At 39.8% G+C, this 27,730-nt stretch overlaps 1 protein-coding gene across 1 annotated transcript in view; it reads right to left on the bottom strand.

Annotated features, from left to right (window-relative positions):
• The window catches only part of LOC135082518 (gustatory receptor for sugar taste 43a-like), a 33,518-nt gene that overhangs the window by 4,187 nt on the left and 1,601 nt on the right, over positions 1–27,730 (bottom strand). Inside the window, exons 2-7 of the mRNA XM_063977318.1 lie at positions 7,715–7,824; positions 6,869–6,983; positions 6,372–6,454; positions 5,194–5,304; positions 4,295–4,442; positions 21–176 (exon numbers count right to left, since the gene is read on the bottom strand). Coding sequence (XP_063833388.1) covers positions 21–176; positions 4,295–4,442; positions 5,194–5,304; positions 6,372–6,454; positions 6,869–6,983; positions 7,715–7,824 — 723 coding nt within the window. The remainder of the gene's footprint in view (positions 1–20; positions 177–4,294; positions 4,443–5,193; positions 5,305–6,371; positions 6,455–6,868; positions 6,984–7,714; positions 7,825–27,730) is intronic.

Genomic DNA, 27,730 nt, shown 5'->3' with positions numbered 1-27,730 from the left:
TAAGTAACTACAATACTGACCAGGCACAGCAACGCATCGTGCCGTTAGCGCCAGTACATCGTTGAGCGCTCGGAAGCGCGCGCGCACCGATAACGCTGTGAACGCGAACTGCAGCTCCAGGATCATCACCACGTACCAGAGCAGGTAGAAGCCGATGTAGTTTAGGACTATCTCCCCTGAGAAAGAAAAATGGCAGCTGTAGTTTATCCTTCACATAATGTCACACTGGCCTTGTGGCCGTCAAGTACCAGCGAATCGAAACACGACAGATATCAATGAGGGTTTTCGCGATTGAAAAATCCGCCAGATGGCAATACGTAGACGCGAGGTCCAAATGCTGCGTGATTGGTGGATTTTGACATATCTGTCAAATGTCAATGTCATGTCAAAAATAACCAATCATGCAGCATTTGGACTTCGCGTCTACGTATTGCCATCTGGCGGATTTTTCAATCGCGAAAACCCTCATTGTTAGGGTTCCACGTGTTAGTGAGTAAAATACGTTACCCAACAGGAAAATTGGCGAAATAGAACAGCATTTTAGATAGATGATGTACAATTAGCAGCTGAGACATTAACGAATAACTTAATAAAGCTAATTAACGAGAACACTAATATTACTAAAATACCGAAGAAGAATCAACCCCTAAAACCATGGATAAGTAATAATGTAATTAAATCAATTCGGCGTAGAAATTTGCTTCACAAAAAAATGAAACAGCACCCGGATGATGTGCAGGCTCGTTTGGACTATGTAGCATATAGAAACACCTGTAATTCAATAATTAAAAATCTTAAAGAAAGTTACTATCGGGAACAATTACTCAAACATAAAGACAATCCTAAGCAGATTTGGAACATTGTGAAGGATGTGGGAAACTTTAGTAGTGTCAAAAGTCATTCCGAAGAATTGCTGACTATAGATAAAGACCCTGTTTCAGCATTAAATAAAGTAAACAAATATTTCACATCCATAGGACATAGCTTAGCAAGTGAGACTCTAAACCGCATTGGGATGACGGATATGGACTTAGCTAAAAATGCGAAAACGGCAAAATCACCATCCAATTCATTTAGCACTGCTCCTACAGATTATATTGAGATAAGAGAAATCATCTTAGGACTCAAACAGGATAGCTCGCCGGGCTGGGACGGCATATCAATAAAAATCCTAAAATATCTCAACAAATACCTAGCCTCTCCTATAGCACATCTCTGTAATCTAAGCCTGGAACAAGGAGTATTCCCCACATTGTTTAAAAAAGCGATAGTTTGTCCAATTTACAAAGCAGGTGAAAAAGAGCTAACATCTAATTATAGACCAATTTCACTCCTTTCAACTCTCAGTAAAATATTAGAAAAGGTAATGAACAAGAGACTTGTCCTTTTCTTAGAAAAGCATAACATTTTAGTTGATAATCAGTTTGGATTTCGTGAAAGAAGATCAACTGAAGATGCTGTCCTAAACTTGACCATGTCGATAACTTCATTTACAGATAAAGATGAAAAATGTATCGGTATTTTCTTGGATCTTCAGAAAGCATTTGATACGGTGTCAATTCCAATTCTGTTATCAAGACTCGAGAACGTGGGTGTAAGGGGCATAACGCTCAAATGGTTCCAAAGCTACCTTACTGACCGAGCGCAATGTGTTCGAATTGGAAAATACCTCAGTGAATTTTCTACCTATTCTTATGGGGTGCCCCAAGGAAGTACGCTGGGACCAACACTATTCTTGGTTTATATAAATAGCCTTGGCGAAATTGACCTAGAAGATGGCACCATGTATATGTTTGCAGATGACACTGTACTTTTGTTCCATGGTCCTGACTGGCATTCAACTACTGTGTCAGCTGAGAAGGGCCTCAATATGGTCACTGCATGGCTTGAAAATAGCATACTCTCACTCAATATTGCTAAAACTAAATACCTATGTTTCAGTAAAACATCCGCTGGCCAACCTGAAAAGAATCACGAACTTAAAATCCATGTTCGTCCCTGCAATGAAGAAATGGCTTTTGAGTGCGTCTGCTCTAAGCTGACTAAAGTAAATAGTATAAGGTACTTAGGTGTTATTATCGATGATAAACTAAACTGGCTGGAGCACATTAAAACTATGGAACAGCGAACTAGAAAACGTATATATATATCTTTAAAAACTTACGGGGAATTGCTGACATGGAACTCCTTAAACAAATCTATCAGGCCTTGTGTGAAAGTGTAGTAAGGTACTGCATATGTGCATGGGGTGGTGCAGCTAAGACACATCTGATTCGAGCGGAACGAGCACAGCGTTCAGTACTAAAAGTGGCAATGTATCTCTCATACAGGCATCCTACAGAAGACCTCTACAGGAGAATGAAAGTCTTATCAGTGAGAAAGCTCTTTATTTACGAGAGTATTCGAAGGTATCATCGCCTCTCCGCCGTCAATCAACAGCCTACTGACAGAAGGAGAAGAGATCGTTTCCCGGTCCCGATTGTTAAAAGCAAATATGCACGTAGACAGTATGAATACATGGCTGCACGTTTATACAATAAAATCAACATTTACACAAATCTAAGAAATTATAGTAACCGCGAAATAAAAAAGGTAATTAAAGATTGGCTGCAGTACTTTGATTATGAGGCTGTTGAAGCACTAATGGTTGACTATAATCGCATGTAGTTCTTACACACACCACACATTATACACACCACACACTACACACTCAACATACTACACACATCACACACCACACACACCACATAGTTACTACATACACCACACACTACTCACAATACACACATTCTTATTTTTTTTTATTACATTTTTAAATTAAACTTCTTTACATACTACGTATGAATGTAAATTGAATCAACCTATTTGTTAAACTGTTTGTACCTAATAGGGGAGGACACTGTCGTCCATACTACAGGCAAATGCCTATTTTGGAAGACAGAAGACTCACTCAAAATTGTAACACTTTTTTCTTGCAATAAAGACATTTATTATTATTATTATGTTTGTACGCTTTGGAGCTCACGGGTCAAAAGTGGCCCGGTCCTTTATAAGGCTTGCGTGGGGATACAGATCCAACACGTAGAGGCCGTTTTAAGCGCAAAATAATCGACAAAAGTGAAAGTGGTGCACATGCTGGATCTAGTCTCTGACTATATCATGGGATGTAGCCAGAGACCATCCCCAGCCTGTGCACAGGAGCTATTGCAGTTATTGAAGAATGGACTAGGGTTATGGATGAAGGATGGAGGGACTGGTTACTGGGCTATGGATGGAGACTACGGGACACCTGCCTGGTTCATAGTCTCTGACTGAAAAAATGGCAGGCGGTGACTAGCCAGCGACTAAATGGGCCCCCCCTAGCGTCATGGGTCGTATAGACCGGACTGAGGGGCAACATTGGCGTCTGCCAGCACAGGGGTGTAGAGAGGTGTGCTGCGCTTTCTCCGAGGTTACTCGCGGCGTTATGCCCTTTAACACTTCCACCCCTGGAGCATATAGCTCTAGCGACTCCACTCTGGCCGGCCGGTTAAGGCAAGCCAGAGGTGAAAGTCCTGCAGACCCTCTCGGATTCCACTTCGGCAAGCCGAAGACGAGGGTCTTGACCGACTCTCGGGAGCACTCGGATTAACAACTGGCCCCGTGGTGTCGCTACTCACCAACAGCTCGCCACAAAGCTGCCCTGCGGGGCTTATTATTATTATTATTATTTTCAATACAATATAATATGACTAACTTGAAAAAATCGAATTGCCCAAGGTGGGATTTGAAGCCACGATCTATCGCTTGCCGGACGACTGCTCTTAATCATCTGAGCTATTTAGACATCCTTTTACCCACGGTTCAAGTTAAAATGCCAATGGTTATGTTAGTAGTGGGTTCACCTCAACACGAGTAGTTCAATGTTCTAAGCAGGGATCGAACCCTATCCAAAGTATAGGTATTTGATCCTAGTCAACTCAAATTCTCGAGATCGAATCAGAAATGAGGAGATCCGTAAACGAACTAAAGTCGCTGACACAGCCGGATGGACGGATTAACAAGCTGAAGTGGCAATGGGCAGGGCACATAGTACGCAGAACTTACGGCCGATGGGGCAGCAAGGTTCTGGAGTGGAGGCCACGTACCGGAAAGTGCGTAGGACGTCCACAAGGTGGACCGACGACCTCATAATGGTAGCAGGAAGGCGCTGGATGCAGACCACCAATCGGTCATTATGGAAATCATTGGGGGGGGCCTATGTTCAGCAGTGGACGTCCTATGGCTGAAATGATGATGATGATGTTGAACTCACATTCTCTATCGACCTTCTTGGCCTGCGTCGCATAGAAGCAGAAGTCGTCCACGATGAGGACCGAGAAGAAGATGAGCAGTCCCAGCAGTATAGCGCACAGTTTGCGCTCCGTCACCGCCGAGTATTGCCCACTGAGGGTGTTGTCCACCTGCAAGAACTCCTTATGATTATGCGACGTAATATATAAATTCTGTTGAAATATGGCCCTGATTAAGTGATCAAGGAGCGCCTTACACGAGCCTAGAAACTTGGAGCCTCTCCCAGTTGCAACAGTATGTTAAACCGTGAGAACTCTTGTGATTGGCATCAGGAATTTTATAACTACACTCATCAATTCAATATAAATATTGAAGTAGATATCACCACGAAGGCATTTTAGAAAACTACCTTAGCTTGCAAAGCTTTAGGAGGTGCAATTAGGTATAATTGTATCTTATAAAACCATATACATACCACCTCTGTAACATTATGGATGCAATAAAGAATTGAGTATTGAGTATTGCCTCTGCAGGAATCCGTGGATCAAAAAGAGTTCTACTTTGAGCAACCGCCTCTGTGGTCTAGTGAGCACCTGCTTCAGACGCAGAGGTCCCGGGTTCGATTCCCAGTGGGGGCAAATTTTTCTGTTCGGTTTGGTTGGTAGGGTTTGTTCTAAGTCCACCTGGCTAACTACCACCATCTTATCTAAGTCTGTCGCCATAACAACAATGTTAACAGCATTGTTGTGTTCCGGCAGTTAGAGGTAAGATAGCCAGTTCCTCTGTGGTTGAGGATTCCGGGTGAAGCTCGCTTCCACCTTCGGCCTGATCGTCACTTACCTACACTTAGGTGAGATACAGGCCAAGAGCTTACACGTTGTGGATAAAAAAAAAGCTATCACAATCATTAATAATTCTCACCGAAACAATTCTGTCCATGAGTTTGATCATGTTCCTCATGCGCGCCGGTGCACCATAAACTCCCGCCGCCGCTGTGGCCACCACCACTAGTACGTCGCATGTCGATACCACCTACAATTAAAGTCGTTAGTCAAATAAACATACCAGGAAATGTTTCTACATTGAAAAGGGTCGATCGGAATTTCTTATACAAGAAAATAAAAATATTAGAAAATCATCATCATCATCATTTCAACCATAGGACGTCCACTGCTGAACATAGGCCTCCCCCAATGACTTCCACATCGCACGGTTGGTAGCGGCCTGCATTCAGCGCCTTCCTGCTACCTTTATCAGGTCCTCGGTCCACCGTATCCGTATTGGAAAATGCATCTAACAAATCGTTTGCATTCCATGTTGCACATTTCATAATGTCTTAAAGCCAGTACACTACGGGACTATTCCCACCTCTCGTTCCCACCGCTGCAACTCCTATGTAGCCAGGATGTACAGTTTGACTGCTAATAAAAATCCAACCAATGAGGATCAAGTTTGTCCCGCGGGAAAGTTAAATTGTCATTGGTCCCGCAACGAAATTAACTAATCAGAAGAACATATTTTTTTGGATTGGAGTTGAAGGAGTTCTTTTTTTTATGTGACAGGAGGCAAACGAGCATATATACGGATCACCTGTGTGCCTACCATGAGTTTACGTTAGGTGTGCTCGCTAGCGACTGCGTAAAAAAATGACATTTAAATGTATGACATATTGTGCAGCGCCCCTAGCGGCTACTTTCAAGAAATAAAATCTTCATAGAATTTTTTGACGTATTCGCTAGCGAGCTCACCTAACGTAAACTCATGGTAGGCACACTGATGGTAAGTGATTACCGTCGCCCATAGACACCCGCAGTCCCAGGGGCGTTACAGGTGCGTTGCCGGCCTTTAAAGTGAAGATACGCTCTCTTCTTGAAAGGTTGCAGGTCGTATCCGGCAGGAAGTTTCTAAAGAAACGTACTGTTGTGGACTGCCAACCATCTAAGTGATGGGGATGGAAGTGCTGTCGGGTAGATCGGTGGCGAAAAGTGGCGGCAGGAATAAGTCCGGACAATTCTTCGGAGCACTCCCCGTGATACATGAGTTCGAAGTTAAGGTTTAGTCAGGGATAGACTAGAGGTAGTTCCTGCTGGCATATTCACCTGAGACATTCGCGACGACATGCGCACTGACAGCTGGACGCCTGCATTTATTTCGGCTACCAGCCCGTATATTGTTAATATAACTGCGAAAAGACAAGGAGGGATTAGTAGACATCTTTACGTCAGTCGTTACATAATACCTTTAAGCAAAGTCAGCATAGCTTAAAATAATTGCCACCTAATATGTATTACTAGCTTTACGCCCGCGGCTTCGCCCGCGTGGTATTTTGTCTGTCACAGAAAAACTTTATCGCGCGCGTTCCTGTTTTAAAACCGGGATAAAAACTATCCTATGTCCTTTCCCGGGACTCAAACTATCTCTATGCCATCATCAAAATTGCTTAAGGCGTGAAAGCGAGACAGACAGACAAGACAGACAGACAGACCGATAGCAGACAGACAGACCGACAGACAGACAGAGTTACTTTCGCATTTCTAATATTAGTAATCGATTATAAATTGTTTTTATAAATAAGAACATAGCAAAGTATACTTACTTAAAATACTGACTAGAATATAGCTATAGATGCACATGGCACTGGATAGAGAGACAGTGAACCCGTTGGCACGAGACTCGAACCGCAGAGGGGCAAGACCAAAAAAACTTGATATCTGTAAAAAAATATAACAATAAAATACCAATAATCCGGACTACCACGACCACGAGCCGGAAGACGTAGTGTGGGCAGGCCTCCCACTAGGTGGACCGACGCGACGATCTGGTGAAGGTCGCGGGAGGTGCCTGGATGCGGGCGGCGCAGGACCGGTCTTTGTGGAAATCCTTGGGGGAGGCCTTTGTCCAGCAGTGGACGTCATTCGGCTGAAACGAACGAATCCGGAATAATAACTTAAGAAATAAGTATTCTAAGGCTGAGTTGCACCACCTAACTTTGACGGTAAATATGACGTTAACTGGTGTTTTTTGTATGGAGTTTGACAGATTTTGGACGTTTGTCAAAGTTAAAGTAAGATGGTGCGACCCACCCTTAGAAGACAACTACGAGCCTACCCTCGTAGCGCTGTCGTAGCGAACTTAACATGACTCTGCTACGAAGTTCATACTACGAATAGTCGTAGTTCGAATCGTAGAAAATAGCTTCGTAGTAGCTACACGCTTCTAAAATTGATTCTAACTCAAGCATAAAATAGATTTTAATGCTTGTATTTTAATATTTATTTAGACCAATAACAGTCTCGGTATTGTATTTTTTTTAATCACTTATTCCTTGCAGGGTGTCATTCTATTAACTATATCCTGTCATATCGTTATTGAGCATTTTTTAAAGTACCTTCGCGAAGAAAACCTACTGTACATAGTACTTATTATTATTCTGTGCACGTACCCTCAGTATAAAAGCATGGGAACCCCCTACCACGCTTTGCGTGACAGGCTCCGACGAGCGCACTGCTTGCGCCCGCGCCACGTCGCCTCGCTCCTCACTCGCCTCCACACCTGGAGAAAATACATCATCATCATCACCATCATCATCATCATCAACATCATCAGATAATTTGGTATCTACAGCAGGAGCACGTCCCTCTCACTTTCAAACTTGGAGAATACACATCATCATCATCATCATTATCAGATAATTTGGTCTCTACTGCAGGAGCACGACCTTCTTGCTTCACACCTGGAGAATACACATTATTATCATCATCATCATAATCATCATAATCATCATCATTATCATCATCAGATAATTTGGTCTCTACTGCAAAAGCACGACTCTCTTGCTTTCACACCTGGAGAATACACATCATTATCATCATCATCATCATCATCATCATCATCATCATCATCATCATCATCATCATCATCATCATCAGATAATTTGGTATCTACAGCTGGAGCACGACCCTCTTGATTCAAACCTAGAGAATACACATCATCATCATCATCATCATCATCATAATCAGGTAATTTGATATCTACTGCAGAAGGACGACCCTCTCGCTTCCTCACCTGGACAATACACATCATCATCAGATCATTTGGTCTCCACTGCAAGAGCAAGACCCTCTAATTTTACAGAGGCTTATACACTCCACGCTGGTCAGAAGAACGTTAGTAGCAAATACATACCTACTACGAGTAGGTAGCTATATGGGGGGTGGACATAAAATATGGAGTTCTTGCAATTTAAAACATGAGAGATAGACAAAATACACACTATACACTCAACATTATCACATACACATTATCAACTCACACAACCCTTATTAATAAAAAGTTACGACCAGGATGAACCATGGATTAAAAGGACATGGAAATGTCTATTTTAATCTAAATGTCAATTTAGCCAGAGTTCAACTAGGGAGTAACTTTTAATTATAAGGGGGCTGTGTTAATTATATTAGTACTCTATCACAAGTTCACAGATCTGTCATTACCGGATGATCGTCCCCGACCCTATCTATCACATCCACGCGACACCTAACACAAACTTTTAATTAATTTGTTTCTTTAAAGTTTATCATGATAATGACCGATTACTCTATCATAATTTAGTTATTTCATCTTCAATTTATTTATTTTTTGCATTTCACTATTTTGTAATAAGTAAGTCTGGGTCATATTATATGATTAATGCGCAATACTCTAAAAACTAACAAACAAGATAATCTACACAAACACCGCTCTCAGTTTAGTCTACAGGGTGAAAACGTTAAGTGATCTCACTCGATTATTTCTAAACTATACAAGATATCTAAAAACTGCTTACTGAAACTGAAAGTGCTTCACAAGCTCTTTCAAACTGTACCAATAATAGGTTACGGAAAAAACCGGAACTATCCGAAAATTCAATGTTTCCAGCTTCCATACTAAATGTATGCCAACCACACAATTTTTTTTTGTTAAATAATAAACTTAAAATAAACTCGTAATTTGCATTCTTATTTAAAATTATTTATGGAAAAAAATAGTTTTAGGCTTTACTTGCTATAATATTATAAAGAGATGAGTGCCATGACTGGTAGTACTAAATGTATGGAAGATGGAAACATTGAATTTTTGGATAGATCTAGTTTATTCTGTAACCTATTGTTAATATCATTAGATAGAGCTCGTGAAGCACTTTTAGGATCAGTAACCAGTTTTAAGATATCTTGTGTAGTTTTCAATATTATGTGGCTTTACTAAATGTATGGAAGCTGCAGGAAACATTGAATTTTCGGAGAGATCCAGATTATTCTGTAACCTATTATTGATACCGTTTGATAGATCTCATGAAGCACTTTCAGGATCAGTGACTTGTTTTTTAATATCGTATAGTTCAGAAATAATCGAGTGAGATCACTTATCGTTCCCACCCTGTATTATTAATTAAGTGTGTATTAATCGGTAAGTACTTTACATACGAGTAATACCGACTAATCAGCATTTGCAAAACAAGTGAGTGGTTCATGTGTTTTGATCGCCCCACGCAAACAGGTTAATCTAGATTAGGCCTACAAATTGCACGTATCTCTTGTTTTTGCGATTATATGCGCATAAAATAAGCCGTGTGGTGACGGCAGAGTAGAATACATTTGTCACCAACCCCTACTCTTCCCGCGGGTGTCGTAAGAGGCGACTTAGGGACTACACATCAAACAGAGAACGGGCAGCAGCGCTCTCTGAAAAACATCAATCTTTTAAACTGCGATCTCCTACCCGCCTGCCAAGCGTGGGGATCATGGCAAAACCCTCCACTATAGTGGAGGAGGCTCGTAGTCCAGCAGTGGACTGTAAAGGGCTGTTGATGATGATGATGAAAACATACCGACAAATACGGAGATTCTAAGGCTGGGTTGCGCCATCTTACTTTAACTATAGCAAACGTCAAAAGTCTGCCAATCTCCGTACAAAAAACACCGGTCATTGTTATAGTTACGGTTAAAGGTTAAAGTTAGGTGGTGCAACTCAGCTTAAGATTGGAGAATGATTTTACCCCATCGGCCGCTGGAACAATGTGGTCAACCTGCTGTATTGAGGATTTTTTCGGGGTTATTAGTTACAACTTACACTACAAATTACTAATTAGAAAAATAGTACTACTACATTAATAACAAAAAAAGGGGCGAAGTTACGTCAAAAAACTCTATGAACATTTTATTTCTTGAAAGTAGCCGCTAGAGGCGCTGCACAATATGTCGTACATTTAATGTAATTTTTTTTGCAGTCGCTGGCGAGCACACCTAACGTAATGCAACTCATGGTAATGACCTAATAGTGGACTGTAACTCAATTAGGTACCTATATTGGACTGTAATAGAGTTTGTTTACTTCTAAATATACATATAAGTACAGGGTGGCCCAGAAGAAAGTTCACTTTTGAAAATTCAAGGAAACGAAAACTGTTCATTTTTGTAGAACTTTAACTAATTGCAATTTAAAGGAAATTTAGTGCAATTTATTTTAAAATTTACTTTCTTTTATAAATTTGATCGTACATGTGATTCCCTTGACGTTTACAACATTCGGTCAACATACATCAAAATTTTGGAAAACTTTCGTTAGAGTTACATCGAAATGGATTCAGGATGGATGAATGCTGCAGAGTTTTTGGATTATTAGAGTATACTCTGCTCATAAGATAACCCCACAAAAAGAAGTCTGCTGGAATGAGATTAGCGCTTCTTAGAGGCAGTGAGATTGCACCCCTGCTTGATTGGTTTGTTGCATTGAAAGAATGATTAATTTTTGAGAGCGCTATACTGGTAGGCTGAAAAGCTTTTTCATTTCAAAGCTGCAAGATTCGCAAGACTATGACCGGAGCACTTGGTTTCATCATGATGGGGCTACGTGTCACACTTCAAATGAGAGCATTTAGATGGTAAGAGACATGTTCCCACAAAAAAATAATTTCAGGCAGGGGTGACAACTCCTGGCCCCCAGGAAGCCCTGATCTCATTCGAGAAAATTCTTTTTTGTGGTGTTACATTAAGAATAGAGTGTACTTTTATAATCCAACAACCATACAGCAACTGAAGCTGAGCATTCGGCAAAAAATTGAAAATAGGTTTCGAGGTAATTCTAACGAACGCATTTCAAGATTTTGATGAATGTTGATCGAATGTTGTAAGCGTCAAGGAAATCTCCTGGGCGATGTAATTAAATAAAGTTAAATTTAAAAATAAATTGCATTTTCGCCACCTGCCGGCGGCAGCCGCGAACGTGTCGACAGCACGGCGGCGGCATGTCGACAGCTAGCCGTCGCCTTCTGACGTCAACTGCCGTTACATGCGTCGACAGCAAATTGCTGTTCGTGTGTAAGAACCCTAAGTGGACGTCCCATGCTGCGTTTTCCGGTACGCGGCCTCCACTGCAGTACAGATTCAAATTCAAATTGTTTATTACATGAAACACAAAATTGATAATACAAGTTCAACTGTCTCGCCAAATTCAGTAGTCAGTCAGTAGTCTAGCAGCTTACACGCACACCTAATGAGTTCTGAACAAATTGATTCGGAATTGCTAAAAAATTAGTGCTGTCAAAAACAATGAAATAATATGGAACTCGAATTTAGAAGGCTACCATAATAAAACATTAAAAAATACAGCATGGGCTTCGGTGTGTGTAGTCTAGTTCTCTATTCAATAACATTTCTTAAACCCACAATGACCGGTTCTTTCTCTTTCGTCGACGACGACGGAGTAAAAGCAACAACAGTGTTTCTTCAATGAAATCCATTTTCAACTGGCTCCTGTACAAAGACGTACGCCGACACGGTCGTCGCAGCAAGCTGTCGACACATCGACGGCAGACGTCGACGTGTCGACAGCTTGCTGCGGGCACGTCGACGGCTCTTAAGTTAAGTTCTTATGAATATAGGGGTAACATAGGTACTTGTCGATGAATGCGGGCCCCTCGATGGTTAACTCTTACAATTTTGTATAATTATGTTTTGTACAGTATAACTCCGAAAACCAAGCGTGATAATATCATAATTGTAATTTTAATTCCGCAGTTACACTATTGGGAAAATTGACCGAACAGAAACACGAGCCACACCGAAGTATGGGCGACGCTCGCGAAACTAACTGAAGTAACGCGTTTACACGTCTCGATCAATTTTCCGAATAAGGGTGCGTTTCCACAGAAGCTAAGCTGCGCGGAGCTGAGCAGAGACTTATAAAAATTGACCAATCACATTGCTCAAAATACACATCTCATCTCCGCTCCGATTCAGTGGAAACAGTGTTAGCGGAGTTGAGAAGATTTACATTAAAATTTATGGTGCGCGGGGATAAGCGTGGCACAGCGGTGTCGAGCTTAGTAGAGCTGAGTATGAAGCGGGGCCGTGCGGTGTAGAGCGGGGTGGAGCAGGGCTGCGAGGGGTAACGCGACGTCAGGCGCGGGAGTTTGTTTGTTGCAGTTTGACCTTGTAGCGTCATCGAGAGTGCACGTTTATCATTATGACAACTGACGAAAAATTTATTGAAAGCGTGAAAAAATGTATTCACAGCCCTGTTCAGCTCATCTCCACTTCACAGCTCCGCTCCGCTAGTCTCAGCTGTGCTCGGCTCCATTTCACCCAGCTACACAACTTAGCCCTGCGCCGCTCATCTCTACGCAGCTTTAGTGGAAACACCTACCTATTTACACGGCTCTGCTCCGCTCAACTCCGCGCAGCTCCACTTCTGTGGAAACGCACCCTTATGTAAGTGCGCCATAAAGTGCTGTATTTGCAATAAATTGTGATGGTCACTACAATAAAGAGTAGTAGTATGTATTTAAAAAATCCCTGGCTATCGCACAACTGTATACTTTATTGCTTTATAACCCTTAATCAGTTGATACAGGGTGGAAAATATCAAGTGTACTCGATATTTTCTTGGCAGTTCACCTTTTTTTTAATTTTATTTTTTTCACTGTTTAATGTACTTTTTGTTGCACAATTGCCCGTATTATAAGTGCGTAAAATGCCACAGTATTAAGCTTGACGTTCCGTCGTCGTTACAACTACAATATTTTTGTTTGCAAAATCGTTTTTATTACAACAATTAAACTGATATCTAAGCACTGATCCATTGTTGTTACATTTTTATTTTTATTAGTGGCATGCAATTTTCATTTGTCTACGGCCTCTATGAAAAAAAAATACATTCTACTTTACACCTTGTATAAAACGGTATGTAGTAAATTGAAACTTCATTGCCTTATCAGTTGATGGTTTACAATCATTAGGTACTTCAAATGATGATATTTTTTAAAATACCTATTACTTTTTCATGAAACCATGAATAACGAGTGCATAAGTTTATTTCTTCGTCATAAAGCTTCATGACTCTCTATTTAATTATTTAAAATGCACTTAAAAGCAATCAATTATAATAAAATTATTTATCTACTGTAATCTACTAAATAAAAAAAGTTTCAGAGAGTCACGCCCGTATTCACAAACATTACTATGAGGTCTCACAGTTTGCGTGGACGCACAGGGTGACACACGAACCAATCACAGAGCTATTCAACGCTGTGCGTTCGATTTGCTTCACTTAACCCTCGCTGTACGAGGTGGGGTGTGACACACCCCAGTCCTTTAAAAATAGCCACAATTTTAAAAATTTGCAAGTGCTGAATTTGAGATTCTCAGTAGCTGGAATTATGACACTGCTGCTTCGATCAGCGTTGCAAAATCAGTCCAGCGGTGACTACCAACTGAGTTACATGCCTTTAAAGTACGTGTGGGTGTCACACACCCCACCTGGTACGGGACGTTGTTAAAAAGTTTAAAAAAAAATCTGACAGTTTTGGTGTAATTAATATATTTTTAGCTTTGTCAATTGAATAAAATTCAATACAAATAATATTTTTCGTGATTTTTACGGTATCTGAAATTTTCAAGCACTTTTAGTCAAATGAGATGACTTTTAGTGCGAATCTGGAAGTTTAGTACTGAGATCCGAAGATGTATGTGAACATACACTTATGGGCTACAATTTATACTTGGTGATACAATTTATGGGCTACTGAAATGGAATAACATATTTTATAAATAAATAAAATTGTTACGCTCCCATTTTATGCATTGAGCATACTCATTTTCTTTCATCAGAATTGTGGTAAATTGAAAACCGATGATCAAAACAAATTTATACCCTTCCAGTTTTTAATTTACTTTTAAATTATAAGTAAATACTTGTACTTTGTTAAATAAAAACGTTTGTCATAATTAAAGGCACTAATTAAAAATTATACATAGGAAACTGATTCCTAAATTACAAGAACAACGGAAATTGTGTCTTTTTGTTTTTTTATGACAAAAATGTTATAATACATATTTTCAGCTCAGAGCATTTCTTAAACCTAATTAGCATACGTAAATAATCAATATTAAATATTAAATTCCACCTAAAAAAATGTTGAATGAAAATTTTATCACTTTGTATATTGGGGTGTGTCATACCCCACCTGGTACGGGACGTAACTTTTAGTCACCTCGTACACGGAGGGTTAAGCAAGCATCGTTTGTGAATACGAGAGTCATCTACGAGGGTGTAGTTCAGTAAAGCCTAACCACTGACGTTCAAAAATTATTTCATTGTGCAATGGGTACGCAAAACTAACTAATTAAAGATTTCGGGCACAATTTTGGCGCTCTCAATGCTGAAGCTGAAGACAAATGAGAGTAGTCTACACTTATAAAGAGGAGAGATTTGACTTTTTTTTTGTATTGAACCTATTCAGGTTCTAAATCGTTCTAACCGATTCAAAAAAAAATTTTACTATTAGAAATTTAATTAAATAAAACGTTTACTTATTGCTTTTTAACACAGTTAAAAGTAATTACAAGACACAAAAAACCTACATTATTTCTGTGAACATAAGCGGTACGAAGTTGGCCGGGTCAACTAGTGTCAAATATTCAAGTTAGTTTAAACACATTTTGGACATAATACCAGGGATGTTATGGATATCCGTAACCGTAACCGAAACCGGTATAATATTACTCCAATATCCGTAACCGTATCCTTAACCGAAACTACATATCCATAACATAGGAATGTTAATACGAATATTAAAACAAACGTACGGATCAATTTGCTCTTAAACATCGGCATCACTGTAACTGTATACACTTCAGAGCCCTTCCACATCTTATTCAGAACGTTTCAGTTTCAGTCGTCGCTGAACAACTGGCTGTCAGCAAATGACGCTGTACTCGGCTGATATATGAATTATGGTCATTTATTTTCTTTCCATTAATGGATGCGGACACACGGCTGCACAGTGTGTTATGGGACTGTATAAACGGACATTCTCATTGATTTGATGAAACGTATAGAGCTCAGTTATACAAACATGATAGTAAAACTCCCGTTTGAAAATTCCACGTAGTTTTCGCGGTATCAAAATTCAAAGTTACCTATTTTTTTACTTCAAAATTATGCAAAAATATTCTCACTCGTTAACTAATAATATTTAATTCAGAATTGTTATAATACTTCATAGAGCTCTTAAAACTACACGTAATAAGCGTATTAAGTGCTTCGTAAACGCATTCAGTTAATTAGGAAAAATGATTTTAGTGATTTTTGTTTTTATTTTTTTTCTCAATTATACCTTAATATATGCAAACATTTTTAATTGCAAGATATAGTCTGATATTTAATCTAATTGTATTAATAAAATCAGCTTTAAACTCCGTGATATATTTGAGAAAAAACATAAAACGTCTTAATAAAATTTTTACGAGTCTAAGGTCGACAATTTTGGAAGGAATAATTCATGTCTAAAAAGTTTCAAATCCCGCCTGTTATGTGCATAGTGTTGAAGGTTCTAAAAAGTCACATTCACATTGTTTTTAACCGACTTCAAAAAAAGGAGGAGGTTCTCAAGTCGAGTCTTTTTTCTTTTTTAACACTCTTATATTAACTGAAGTTGTATGTAAGTAACTAACTAAAAAAGTATGTAAACAAATCTAGGAAGTCGAATTTATCCTACCTTTAATAATTTTCTCATCGATTTGAAACCTATGTAAATCGAATGTCAATACAATAATTTGGTACAATCGAGCTGATGATATTTAAACATCCAAAAGAAATATTGCTATTAAAAAGTGATGGGAAATTTACAATTCTATATTTCGCATATTTTCAATTTGATTTTCCTCAAATATATCACGGAATTTAAGGCTGATTTTTTTTATACAATTAGATTAAATATCAGACTATATCTTGCAATTAAAAATGTTTGCATATATTAAGGTATAATTGAGAAAAAAAATAAAAACAAAAATCACTAAAATCATTTTTCCTAATTAACTGAATGCGTTTACGAAGCACTTAATACGCTTATTACGTGTAGTTTTAAGAGCTCTATGAAGTATTATAACAATTCTGAATTAAATGTTATTAGTTAACGAGTGAGAATATTTTTGCATAATTTTGAAGTAAAAAAATAGGTAACTTTGAATTTTTATACCGCGAAAACTACTTGGAATTTTCAAACGGGAGTTTTACTATCATGTTTGTATAACTGAGCTCTATACGGTTCATCAAATAAATGAGAATGTCCGATTATACAGTCTCATAACATACTGTGGGCTGTCGAGATTGGGCACATAACCTGATATTTTGTTTTGTATGAGAGAAAATAAATAAATTTCTTACATTATTATTATTTTAATGTGATATACGAACATCATGTAAAAATCTATTTGCTTCTGGTAATTTAGAGAGTTAGCTCTTGCGATGGAGACTTGACTTGATGATGATGAAAATATTAATATCAGGCCTCAGTGATCAAAAAAGAATAACGCCCGTATTCACAAACGATACTTGCTTAAGTGAAGCAGCAAATCGAACGCACAGTGTTGAATAGAGCTCTGTGATTGGTTCGTGTGTCACCCTGTGCGTCTACGCGCACTGTGAGACCTCATAGTAATCTTTGTGAATACGGGCGTAAATATCTATACCTACACACTTATCTTTCTTATTAATTAGTTTAGGGGTTTTAGCTTTGAGCGTTTCTTGGGAAGCTGTAAAGTGCTATTGGTTGACATGGCAATTCAGTGAACATCGATAAATTATGATGAAGTCCATGAAACTCAAAATTAAATGTCATATTAATAAACATAGTTTATAAGACAGTGTGTACGCATCCGTAGTGATTGTTTTGACTACGAAATTGTCAACAATCTGAATTAGTTCAAACGTGTCATAAAATTTCACTCAACTGTATTAGATGTTAGAACTAAATTGATGTCGCTAATGGGTCTATTTGCTTAATGTATTTATAAACAAAAGGCTTCTAAGTAAAGTTAAATTGTCATGTTGAAATACACCAGTTACAGGTGATTTACTAGGGTTCTTTCAGCCTATAGCTCATTGATAAATATTTAGTTAATTTCAGCCAAATGACGTCCACTGCTGGACAAAAGCCTCCTCCAAGATTTTCCACAATGCACGGTCCTGCGCTGCGCTGCCCGCATCCAGGCTCTTCCCGCGACCTTCACCATATCGTCGGTCCACCTAGTCTTTCAGTCCGTGAACGTCACTTGGCTGTAACGAACGACGAAATAGTTAATATGAATAATGAACATTATGCATTTTAGCTTCGTCGGTTCACTTAGTGGGGGCCTGCCCACACTACGTGTTCCGGCGGAGAACTTTTTGCCCCATCGGCTATCAGCTCTACGAGCTATGTGCTCCGCCCACTGCCACTGATTTTAGCAATTCTGCGGGCTATGTTGGTTACTTTGGTTCTCCTGCGGATCTCCTAATTTCTGATTCGATCACGCAGGGAAACTCCGAGCATAGCACGCTCCATCGCCCTTTGGGCAAAGCTCATTTGAATGAACTTCATATTTTGGGGACAAATATTGATGTGTTATTCCGATGTTCCGGGTTCAATATGTAAACGATTAAAAAGCCGGAAGGGAACCCCCATTATTAGGGGATAATTTGGTAAACTTAGCCGCTCCCATTTTTATTGAGTGGATAATTTACTAGTAAGTTCCCTGAGCACGAATAACTCTCCTAAACGTAATCATATTCCTTACTAGCTTTACCCGCGGCTTCACCCGCGTGAAATTTATTTTGTCACAGTTCGTCATAAATTATAGCCTATATTTTATTCTGGGTTATAAACAATAATACTGTAAAGTTTCATCAAAATCCGTTCAGTAGTTGTTGCGTGAAAGAGTAACAAACATGTTGACATCCATACAAACTTTCGCGTTTATAATATTAGTAAGATATGACGTGTGTGACGTGAATGTATCATAATTTGTAGCGGCGTTGTTTTGTTTTTCAGGTAAATAAACGTTTCCCATACCATAACAAGAACGGTATTTATTCATGCTCCGGGTATAGATCGCTTAGGATTATGAAACCATGCGGTCATTATGGAAATCATTGCTATGTTCAGCAGAGGACGTACTATGGCTGAAATGATGATAATAATGAAACCTGTACCCCGTATTTGAGTAAGTCATTTGTTAGCTTCTAGTTTACAAACACTAACTGACTCATACATATTTGATAGTAACAGTCGTGTACCGATTCGATTTGTTGACACTTGTTTACAAAATAGTGTTCATTCAAATTGATTTTAAGGTGTGTCTGTATCAGTCGTTAATCTTTTTCGACGCAATTCAATGGGAACACGTGTATAAAATATAAATACACACTTACCTAGTGTGTAAAAAGTAGAATGTAGCCTTCAAACATATCAAAAAGGTATCAGAATGTAGCTAGCTGCTGAAAATTGAAAATAAATGCGCATCTATTCACAAAATTTTCCAAGAGTGATTACAGCCAGCAGCAAGAGATCAAGCGGATGATCTAATTTCTAGAAAGTATTTTTTCTTGTGCGATTCTGAAGTTTAACATTCACAAAATAGGTGAAGACTAAAAGCGAGTTTAGACAGTCAAACAAAATAAGATCATTAATTTCTTGTCTTTTTGGTTTGGTATGGAGTTAGATAACAAACACCCTGGATTAACGCATAGGCTACGTTTTACCGCGAGTAACACCGTGGGGCATAGCTAGTAAGTAATGTTTAAATTCTAAACGGCATGTCAAGTATTTGAAACCTTTAGTGTCAACCCTGCTTTTCATCCATTCATGCTTTCTTTCCAGTCAAAAGAAAATAAAAGATCTGTTCATATAATCTGACAAACTTGGTATACCTAAACTTTCTTTTCCATGTCATCAGGAACCATTGTGCAAGGGTTCTAAAGAAGTGTTTTGATAGTTTTAGGGTGTGTCTGACGCCTGACGTTTGACGTTACACCATTGAATTACTTTGATAGTAAATCGTTAAATGATTCATTAGTAATGAAGGTCAGCAAGGTCAACTGATGTCAAAGCTACAATTATTATTTAAGGTTATGTCACGTGTTAAAGATAATATTTACATTTATAACTACTCAGTCTTTTATTCGATTTGTGTTTGATCGGTTACTTTGATATTTTTAACTATAGTGAATAGATTAGACCTTAATTTCGAACTCCTCCTATGTTCTTCTGATTAATGTCGTTGCGGGTCCAATGACAGTTTAACTTTCCCCCGGGACAAACTTGACCTTCATTGGTTGGGTTTTTATGGTGGTCAAGCTGTAGATCCTGGCTACACAGGAGTTGCAATGGTGGAAACGAGAGGTGGGAATAGTCCCGTATAGTGAATAGATTCTCCCATCTTAGGTTTCTAACCAGTTTAAAGGCTTTACCTACTTATCAATAGAGAAACTGTAAAGTTTATCTTTACTTTTATTTCCACCACAAAATAAAAGTCAATCTAAATATAAAAATTAATCGCAAAATGTGTTGGTAAGCGCATAACTCAAAAATGCTTGGACCAATTTTACCAATTCTTTTTTTAAATGTTCATTGATGTCCGAGGATGGTTTTCACGGCGAGAAAAATTCGAATAATTTCCGGGAAAACCCTATAAAAAACTCGAAACTTCACCCCAAAGGGGGTAAAACTAGTTAACTGGTAACTAATTAGAGGGCTGTAGGTTAAAATAAATGTTTGTAATGTAAAACGCAAATATTTAGAGACAGAGAGATGTATGTACATAACCTAAGCACAATACCTACTCATAGTCACTTAACCTTGCATTTGTCTATGTACGAGTAGGTAATTTGCGACAACACTGTCTTCCTCAACATTGAGGTCAAATTTACGGAGACCAAAACCCTGGGAACAATGTACAGGTAGACTAGATTTTTAGTCGCAAAATAGCCTCTAACAAAACTACATAAGACATTAATTTATATTGAAATTGTGCCGTCGTCTGTACTATCGGCAACAGTGTTAACTACCCATTGCCGGTCATGTCGTCTCGTTCTATCGCATAGAATCACCATTTGATGAGAGTGAGAGCAAAAACGGAAGTGGATAGTTAACACTGAGGCCCAGTACCTACGTTAAAAATGTAACCCTTCAACAGTTAATACCCATTTGAAAGTAACGTGAAAGATTGCTTTACTATTACAGATAGACAGTGATTTATTAACTAGATGCGTGCGTGTTATGCTCGGAGTTTCCCTGAGTGATCGAATCAGAAATGAGGAGATCCACATGAAAACCAGTGACCGCAGAATTGCTAAAAACAAGTGGCAGTGGGCGCGGCATATAGCTCGTAGAGCTGATGGCCGTTAGGGCAGAAAAGTTCTCGAGTGGCGACCACGGGCCGGAAGATGTAGTGTGGGCAGGCCTCCCACTAGATGGAGGTGAAGGTTGCGGGAAGTACCTGGATGCGGGTAGCGTAAGACCGGTCGTTGTGGAAAATCTTGAGAAGGACTTTGTCCAGCAGTGGAGGTCATTTGGCTGAAACGAACGAATGATATATTTGTGTAGCTACAAATTATTACGTTCGACAACATGGCGTGTGTGACACACAAGTCACTAATAGGACACGATTGTGTCAGTTTAAACACGTTATTAAATACACGGACTGATAAAAACTGTGCTTTTATTTCGTGTTACCCACATAATTGTGGCCGCTACAGTGATCCACGTAGAGGTGGGCGCCGATATAAAATTGGCCGGCGGCGGCGCGCCGACTTTTTGACCTCGGCGGCGGCGGCGTCGGCGGCGTGACCTTTTTTGACCTTTTTTCATTAGGTTTTTTTTTTAAATCTGCTTTTTTAGTATCTGTCGTCAAGACTAATCAGGCGATTTGCAGTTGGTTGGGGTTTGAGCCACTAAAGCAGTGGTTTACTTATGGTCGGGTATACTATATTACATAGGTCATACTTAGGCAAGGGAATAAACGAGCAAGAATGATCCTTATCCATAATTTTAACAATACAAATGTCAGATTAATTGAGCGATAAGAGAATTCGTTAGGCGACTTGCCAGCCTTATGGATCATTCCAAAGTTAAGTGACTTGCGAGGTTCTTCTCACTCAGTATGATCATTGTCAAGACCATGGACTTCATGGTGATCAGATCAAATGCAAGTGCTTTACGAGGGTCCATTTTGGCTATTTCTTTAGCCATCTCTCTTAGCGTTAGTTCCTTCGTTTCAGCCGAAAGACGTCCTGCGCCGCTCGCATCCAGGCACTTCCTGCGACCTTTCCCAAATCGTCGGTCCACCTAGTGGGAGGCCTGCCCACGCTACGTCTTCCGGCTCGTGGTCGCCACTCAAAAACTTTACTGCCCCAGCGGCTATCAGCTCTAAGAGATATGTGCCCCGCCCACTGCCACTTAATTTTAGCGATTCTGTGGGTTATGTGTCCTCCTGCGTCTTTCGTCCTCAATTAGCGTAGTAGGAATCAATCTTCTACTTTGAACTTGAGGAGGGTAAGCGGAAACATGGCGGTCAACTCCTCAGATAGTCAAGTACAAAGATATCCAGAAGCAGCATACGAAAAGATGCAAAATGAGCCCTCTCAAATCACAATGGGAAGGTTTGGCAGCACAGCACCTAGAATGGCGGGAGATTGTGTTGTGTAGAGACGAGTCCGCGAATTCAACAAGCAGCGCACAACTGAACTCGACGCAAAACGCGATGATGTAAATCCCGTCCATCTGCCGCCATTCACTATAAATCTATAATTATGTTGGCGGCGGGTAATTACTCTCAATGTGCGAGGAGTTTGCCGCGAAGATCGGCTATGTAAGCCATCTTCGGGCGCACCAGCGCCGCTAAGACAGCTAAGTCGAAGTGGTCACCATGACCGAAATCGGTCGGATGAATCATCATCATCAGTAGGAATCAAAGGCAGGCATAGCTGCAAGTCTCGGATCAAGTCCAATGCTTGATTTTTTTTTTGTTGAATTGTGGATTTTTTGGATTATCTGTGTCAATGGGTTTAAATAAACCGGCTTGTAATGTAGCCAAGGTCTGAGATTTTTCTTGTCAGTTCGCACTCATGTATAACCGGACCTAATAAGCGGAGAACACTTTGAGGGAGGTACTTTGTTGCCTTCCAGAGGTTGTGGTTCCCATTTGCATTCCGAGACATATTTGCCAATCTCTGTGTGAGTGATTCGCTTAAAGTATAGTCCAATAGTGTGGGTTATCTGCCAGATGAAGGCGGGGAATTTTTTCTTGACAGCAAGAGGGACCGGCGCCTCTCGCGATCAATTATTTACTAGACGAAGCAGTAACTTGAATAATGTACTTGATTAACTGTTGTAGTTAGTATTAAGTTATTCAATCAATTATTAGTATATCATCGGCATTAAGTTCGCCTTGTGTACCAATTTATATGGCATTAAAGAATAAATATTATAGTTAGTTCTTCTGTTATATGGTTTACTGATGGGTCAAAAATGGGCCCTAACGTAGGCTTTGGCGTGTATGGAGAGCAGCCGAAGCTTAGGCTATCTCAAAGCCTAGGTAAATTTGCCTCTATCTTTCAGAAGTCTACGCCATTATTGAATGTGAGGAAGCTAATCTGCGAAAAAATTGTGCCAATCACATAATTTACATTAACTCAGACAGTCAGGCCGCGCTGATGGCCTTAAACTCCAACTTAATCACCTCAAAGTTGGTAGAAAACTGCATGAGTCGACTGAATACCCTAGGAAAACGTAACAGAGCAACGCTGAGATGGGTTGCAGGTCACGCGGGAATCGTGGACAGTGAAAATGCCGACGAACTGGCCAGAGCGGGAGCGGAGGGAACACAATATGGTCCAGAACCCTTTTGTGGCATTCCCAAAAGTCTCGCTCGAATGACCCTGAAGAACATCTATTTAAACAAATCCTTTAAGGCATGGTCAGACACGCTAGGATTAACTCATTCCAAAGCTCTTCTAAAAGCCTATGACCGAAAATGCTCTAAGCAGATTATAGGACTGAGTAGGATCAAATGCGCATCTTAGTTCGAGCCTTCACTAGACACAGCAGCTTAAACAAGCACTTGTCCACCATGGGACTGTCCGAATCAAGAACGTGCAGGATGTGCCAGGAGGCAGATGAAACGCCACTACACATTCTCACGGACTGCGGACCTTTGATGCGCAAGCGGAGCTTACACCTGGGCAAACACATCCTACGCTCACAAGATGTAAAACATATCGCCCCCCAAAAGATACTGCAATTCCTAATGGATGCAGGACTCGGAGGCGAACTGTAAGGAAAATAGCGGCGATCACAATAGATCGGTATCGGTCGCAGTGATACTAGGACTTTATTGAACTAGAATAGCCGCTCAACTCAATAAAAAAATAGTTCTTCTGCGTTTGAAACACAAATTAGTACAGTATAGGAGAGGAATAAATTTAAAATAGTTTGTACAGTATCAGTATCGGCGCGCCGACAGCTGGTCGTCGGCGGCGGCGGCGTGAAAAAATTCGCGGCGGCGGCGGCGCGCCGGCGTGGCGCCCACCTCTAGATCCACGTGCGAGTTACATAACATTCGCGGTTTCGAATCCTATGAGAAAACTAACTTCAATTTTTTAAAATTTAAAGAGGACGCGATGTTTTAAACACCTACCTGAATCTCGTTCATGTGAATATAATTTTTTTTTCACGTAGAAACACTGAACGGTTTTTCATGAAACTACATGCTTATTAATGCTCAAATCTTAAAGTTACTGGGGTGGCACTTCTTCCACTAGCTGTATGTGGTTGGGACGGTTGTTACTTCTTCCACCATTGTATGTGAATCGTTATTGAAATAAGGCAGGCCTTTTCCCACGCCAAGCCAGTTTTCTGCGATCCAGTAGGTAATGCAGCAACCCGCAAAAGCTGGACTGTCGTGTAAACACACAAGTCATCATCATCATCATCATCATCAACAGCCCTTTACAGTCCACCTGGACTTTGAGCCTCCTCCACTATAGTAGAGGGTTTTGCTATAATCCCCACGCTTGCCAGGCGGGTTGGAGATCGCAGTTTAAGAGACTGATATTTTTTCAGAGAGCGCTGCATTCCGTTCTGTTTGATGTGTAGTACCTAAGTCGCCTCTTACGACACCCGCGGGAAGAGTAGGGGTGTGTGTGTCTGTCTTGTTGTGTCCTACACACGTGTGTTTGAAATTCCAATTGCAAATTGTAACGTATCAACACAAAATATAACAGAAGGTAAACTCATGTATGTACCTCGCTTTGCATACCTCTCTCGCTCGCACGCTCGGCCGTCGCGCTAGGGTTGTCTTGTCATGTGTTGCGTTTATTTCGTTATGATAGAAAAATGTTACTCTTAATACTATGCAAGAAAGACAATAACAGATATCCACGTATACTTATTTATATTTAGTACGTTATTATAGTAATAGTTTGCAAACAAATACACGAGAAGGAAGTAGTATTTAGTTGAGTGGTTGACACTATTATCCAACTATCCAACTAATAATATAAATGCGAAAGTTTGGATGTCTGGATATTTGTTGCTCTTTCACGCAAAAACTACTGAACGGATTTTGATGTAACTTTACAGTATTATTGTTTATAACCCTGAATAACATATAGGCTATAATTTATGACGATCTGTGACAAACTAAATTTCACGCGGGTGAAGCCGCGGGCAAAAGCTAGTTATCCAATAATTCCTAAAACCTCTCTAAAACAATTAGATATTCCTAATAATTGAGTTGGCTTTCAATTTCAATTGAAATTCAAATAAATAACTTACTTACCTCCCCGAATCAACTGGTAATTTAAAAAATGAAAATTCGGTATTTAATTATGAGTTTAAGCAACCAAATACCGAACAATTATAATACGACTTTTTCTGTTCACTCATTTTCGTCAATTTCGCAAAACAAAATAATATCACAGGCGGTTGACCGGCGCGTGACTCAAGCGAACCACAGCGAACGTGTGGCGAACGTCTGTCGCGCCACGTCGCGCTCGCATTCGTCCAAGACAGTCTTGCTAGAGCGGTGTCTATGTGTGCGTGCCTCGAGCGCGTTTAGTATGGAGTTTGTCTTCTGTTATATTTTGTGGTATCAAGAACACTGCAAAAAAAATGTTCTCATTAGATTTTCATATGAATGTTACTATAAAAATAAGTGTAATAAATGGGCTCCTGCAAAAAGCGGGATGTCTCCAAGGGAAATAGCCCTAAAAAGGTACGCGTCATGCGTCATGGGAGTCTGACATTGTTCAAATATACACCACGTCTGAGTGCTGTCAGACGCACGTCATATCTTTTCCACTAGTCAATTTGCTTGATTCAAACGGGAATGAATATTTTTGAATGTTATAGTTTGCTATCTTCATAAAATGTTCCAATAATTATTTATTTTAGGCCAATTTTACATAAACTATGACTATTCATTCAGATTGCTGATCCATCAATCAGAACTGTAGAAAGTAAACAATATTGTCGGTCTAGTTGACTCAGTTCTCATTACTTTGTATAATAAATCATGATTTCCATTGCTTTATAGACCATACAGCTTATAAGTAAATTGCCCTGTTTACGTACCAGGCGAGTGCTAAATAAATAGTAGTTATTGGTGATGATTGAAAGTTTCAAGGAAAACAAGCTAGTGTTCGAATCAATATTGACGCTTTCCGATTCGATAAAAATGTACTAAGTACTGAAAAGTTACTGGAAGCTCTCCTAGCATTTACTAGATAATAGACTGGCATATCTCCAACTAAAGGACGAAGCACACTTATCAACCCGGAAACGAATCGTTACCGTATCTCCTCGAGGCGGTCAGTATTATTTGTATGAAACTCCGTACTGTGACGCACACACTTATCCGCACTGTAACGTAAAGCTTCGCCTCGCGGCGAAAGACAATACCCTTTCTGGGTTGATAAGTGTGCTATGACCTTAAATGGTATCTAAAGAACACTTTGTCTCAAATAATTATATTGTCTTCTAGACGTTGTATTAACGTAGGTACCTAGTCCTTCTTAATACTTTAACTTTCTGGTAGTTGCAATCTGACTGAGTTTCTTGCGCTGCTTCTTCTCAACACTGTCCCATTTATTATCCCGTAGCAGTGGTAGGGTTAAAGTACTACAGGGACTTTTAAAAGCACTTTATAAAAGCTTATTTGAAAAATAAACGAGTTCTTCCGGATATTAGTACCAAAGAGTAATCTTCCGATGTTTTTCATTCATCCACTGCCTTCTAAGGTGCCAGTTCACTTGTCTAAATATACTCGTATATAACTCAAAGGTGACTGACATAGTGATCTATCAACGCACAGCCAAAACCACTGGACGGATCGGGCTGAAATTTGGCATGCAGGTAGATGTTATGACTAAGAAAGGATTTTACGAAACTCCACCCCTAAGGGGGTAAAACGGGATCCACGCGTACGAAGTCGCGGGCGGCCGCTAGTTTTAGATAAAGCTCGGTAGGTCATACATTTGCTATTCCACAAACAACTTACTAATATAGTCATTTTGAACGATTTGTTATTGCATTACTTAGAGCAATAACATAGATATCAAGGCATTTGCGGTAGTAATAATAGCACGAAGTCATAAACATTAGTAACTATAACCACAGTGTATGGTAGTTTAAGCAGGCTCATTCCTCAATAAGCATGTACACAAAAACTACAACATTGTCAAGTTAACTGCGCACCTCGCTGGAATGCGACTCTCTCTCGCACTCCCGCACATCTCCTCGCGTTCACCCCGTTCGCACTACAGCGATGTGACGTCAAGGCCACCAAGTGCGCAGTTATCTCGACCTGTAGCCTTATTCACGTAACAAAACTTCAACGACAACAAATCGCTGAGCTGCGATCCTATCGAGTAATCGTTCTATCTAAATGACCCTTGTGAATACGGATTTAGAACTGTTTTTCAATAGGACGACTTCTAAACGTCAACGAGATTTTGACTGTGTCAGAATACGTGAATTAGGTCTTTAAAAACAACATCCGGTGCTTTTAATAAAGCTTGTTTTAGGTGGTCAATCTTCAAATTCCACTGTCCACCGTGTCTCGTTAAACACTCGACATTGGCGTAACCAGTGTGCTTCAAATAC

This window comes from Ostrinia nubilalis, chromosome 21 (genome assembly GCF_963855985.1).
Source record: "Ostrinia nubilalis chromosome 21, ilOstNubi1.1, whole genome shotgun sequence".
Classification (NCBI taxonomy): Eukaryota; Metazoa; Arthropoda; class Insecta; order Lepidoptera; family Crambidae; genus Ostrinia; species Ostrinia nubilalis.
Note: the sequence above shows the minus strand (reverse complement) of the source record. Positions and strands in the feature narration are given on the sequence as shown.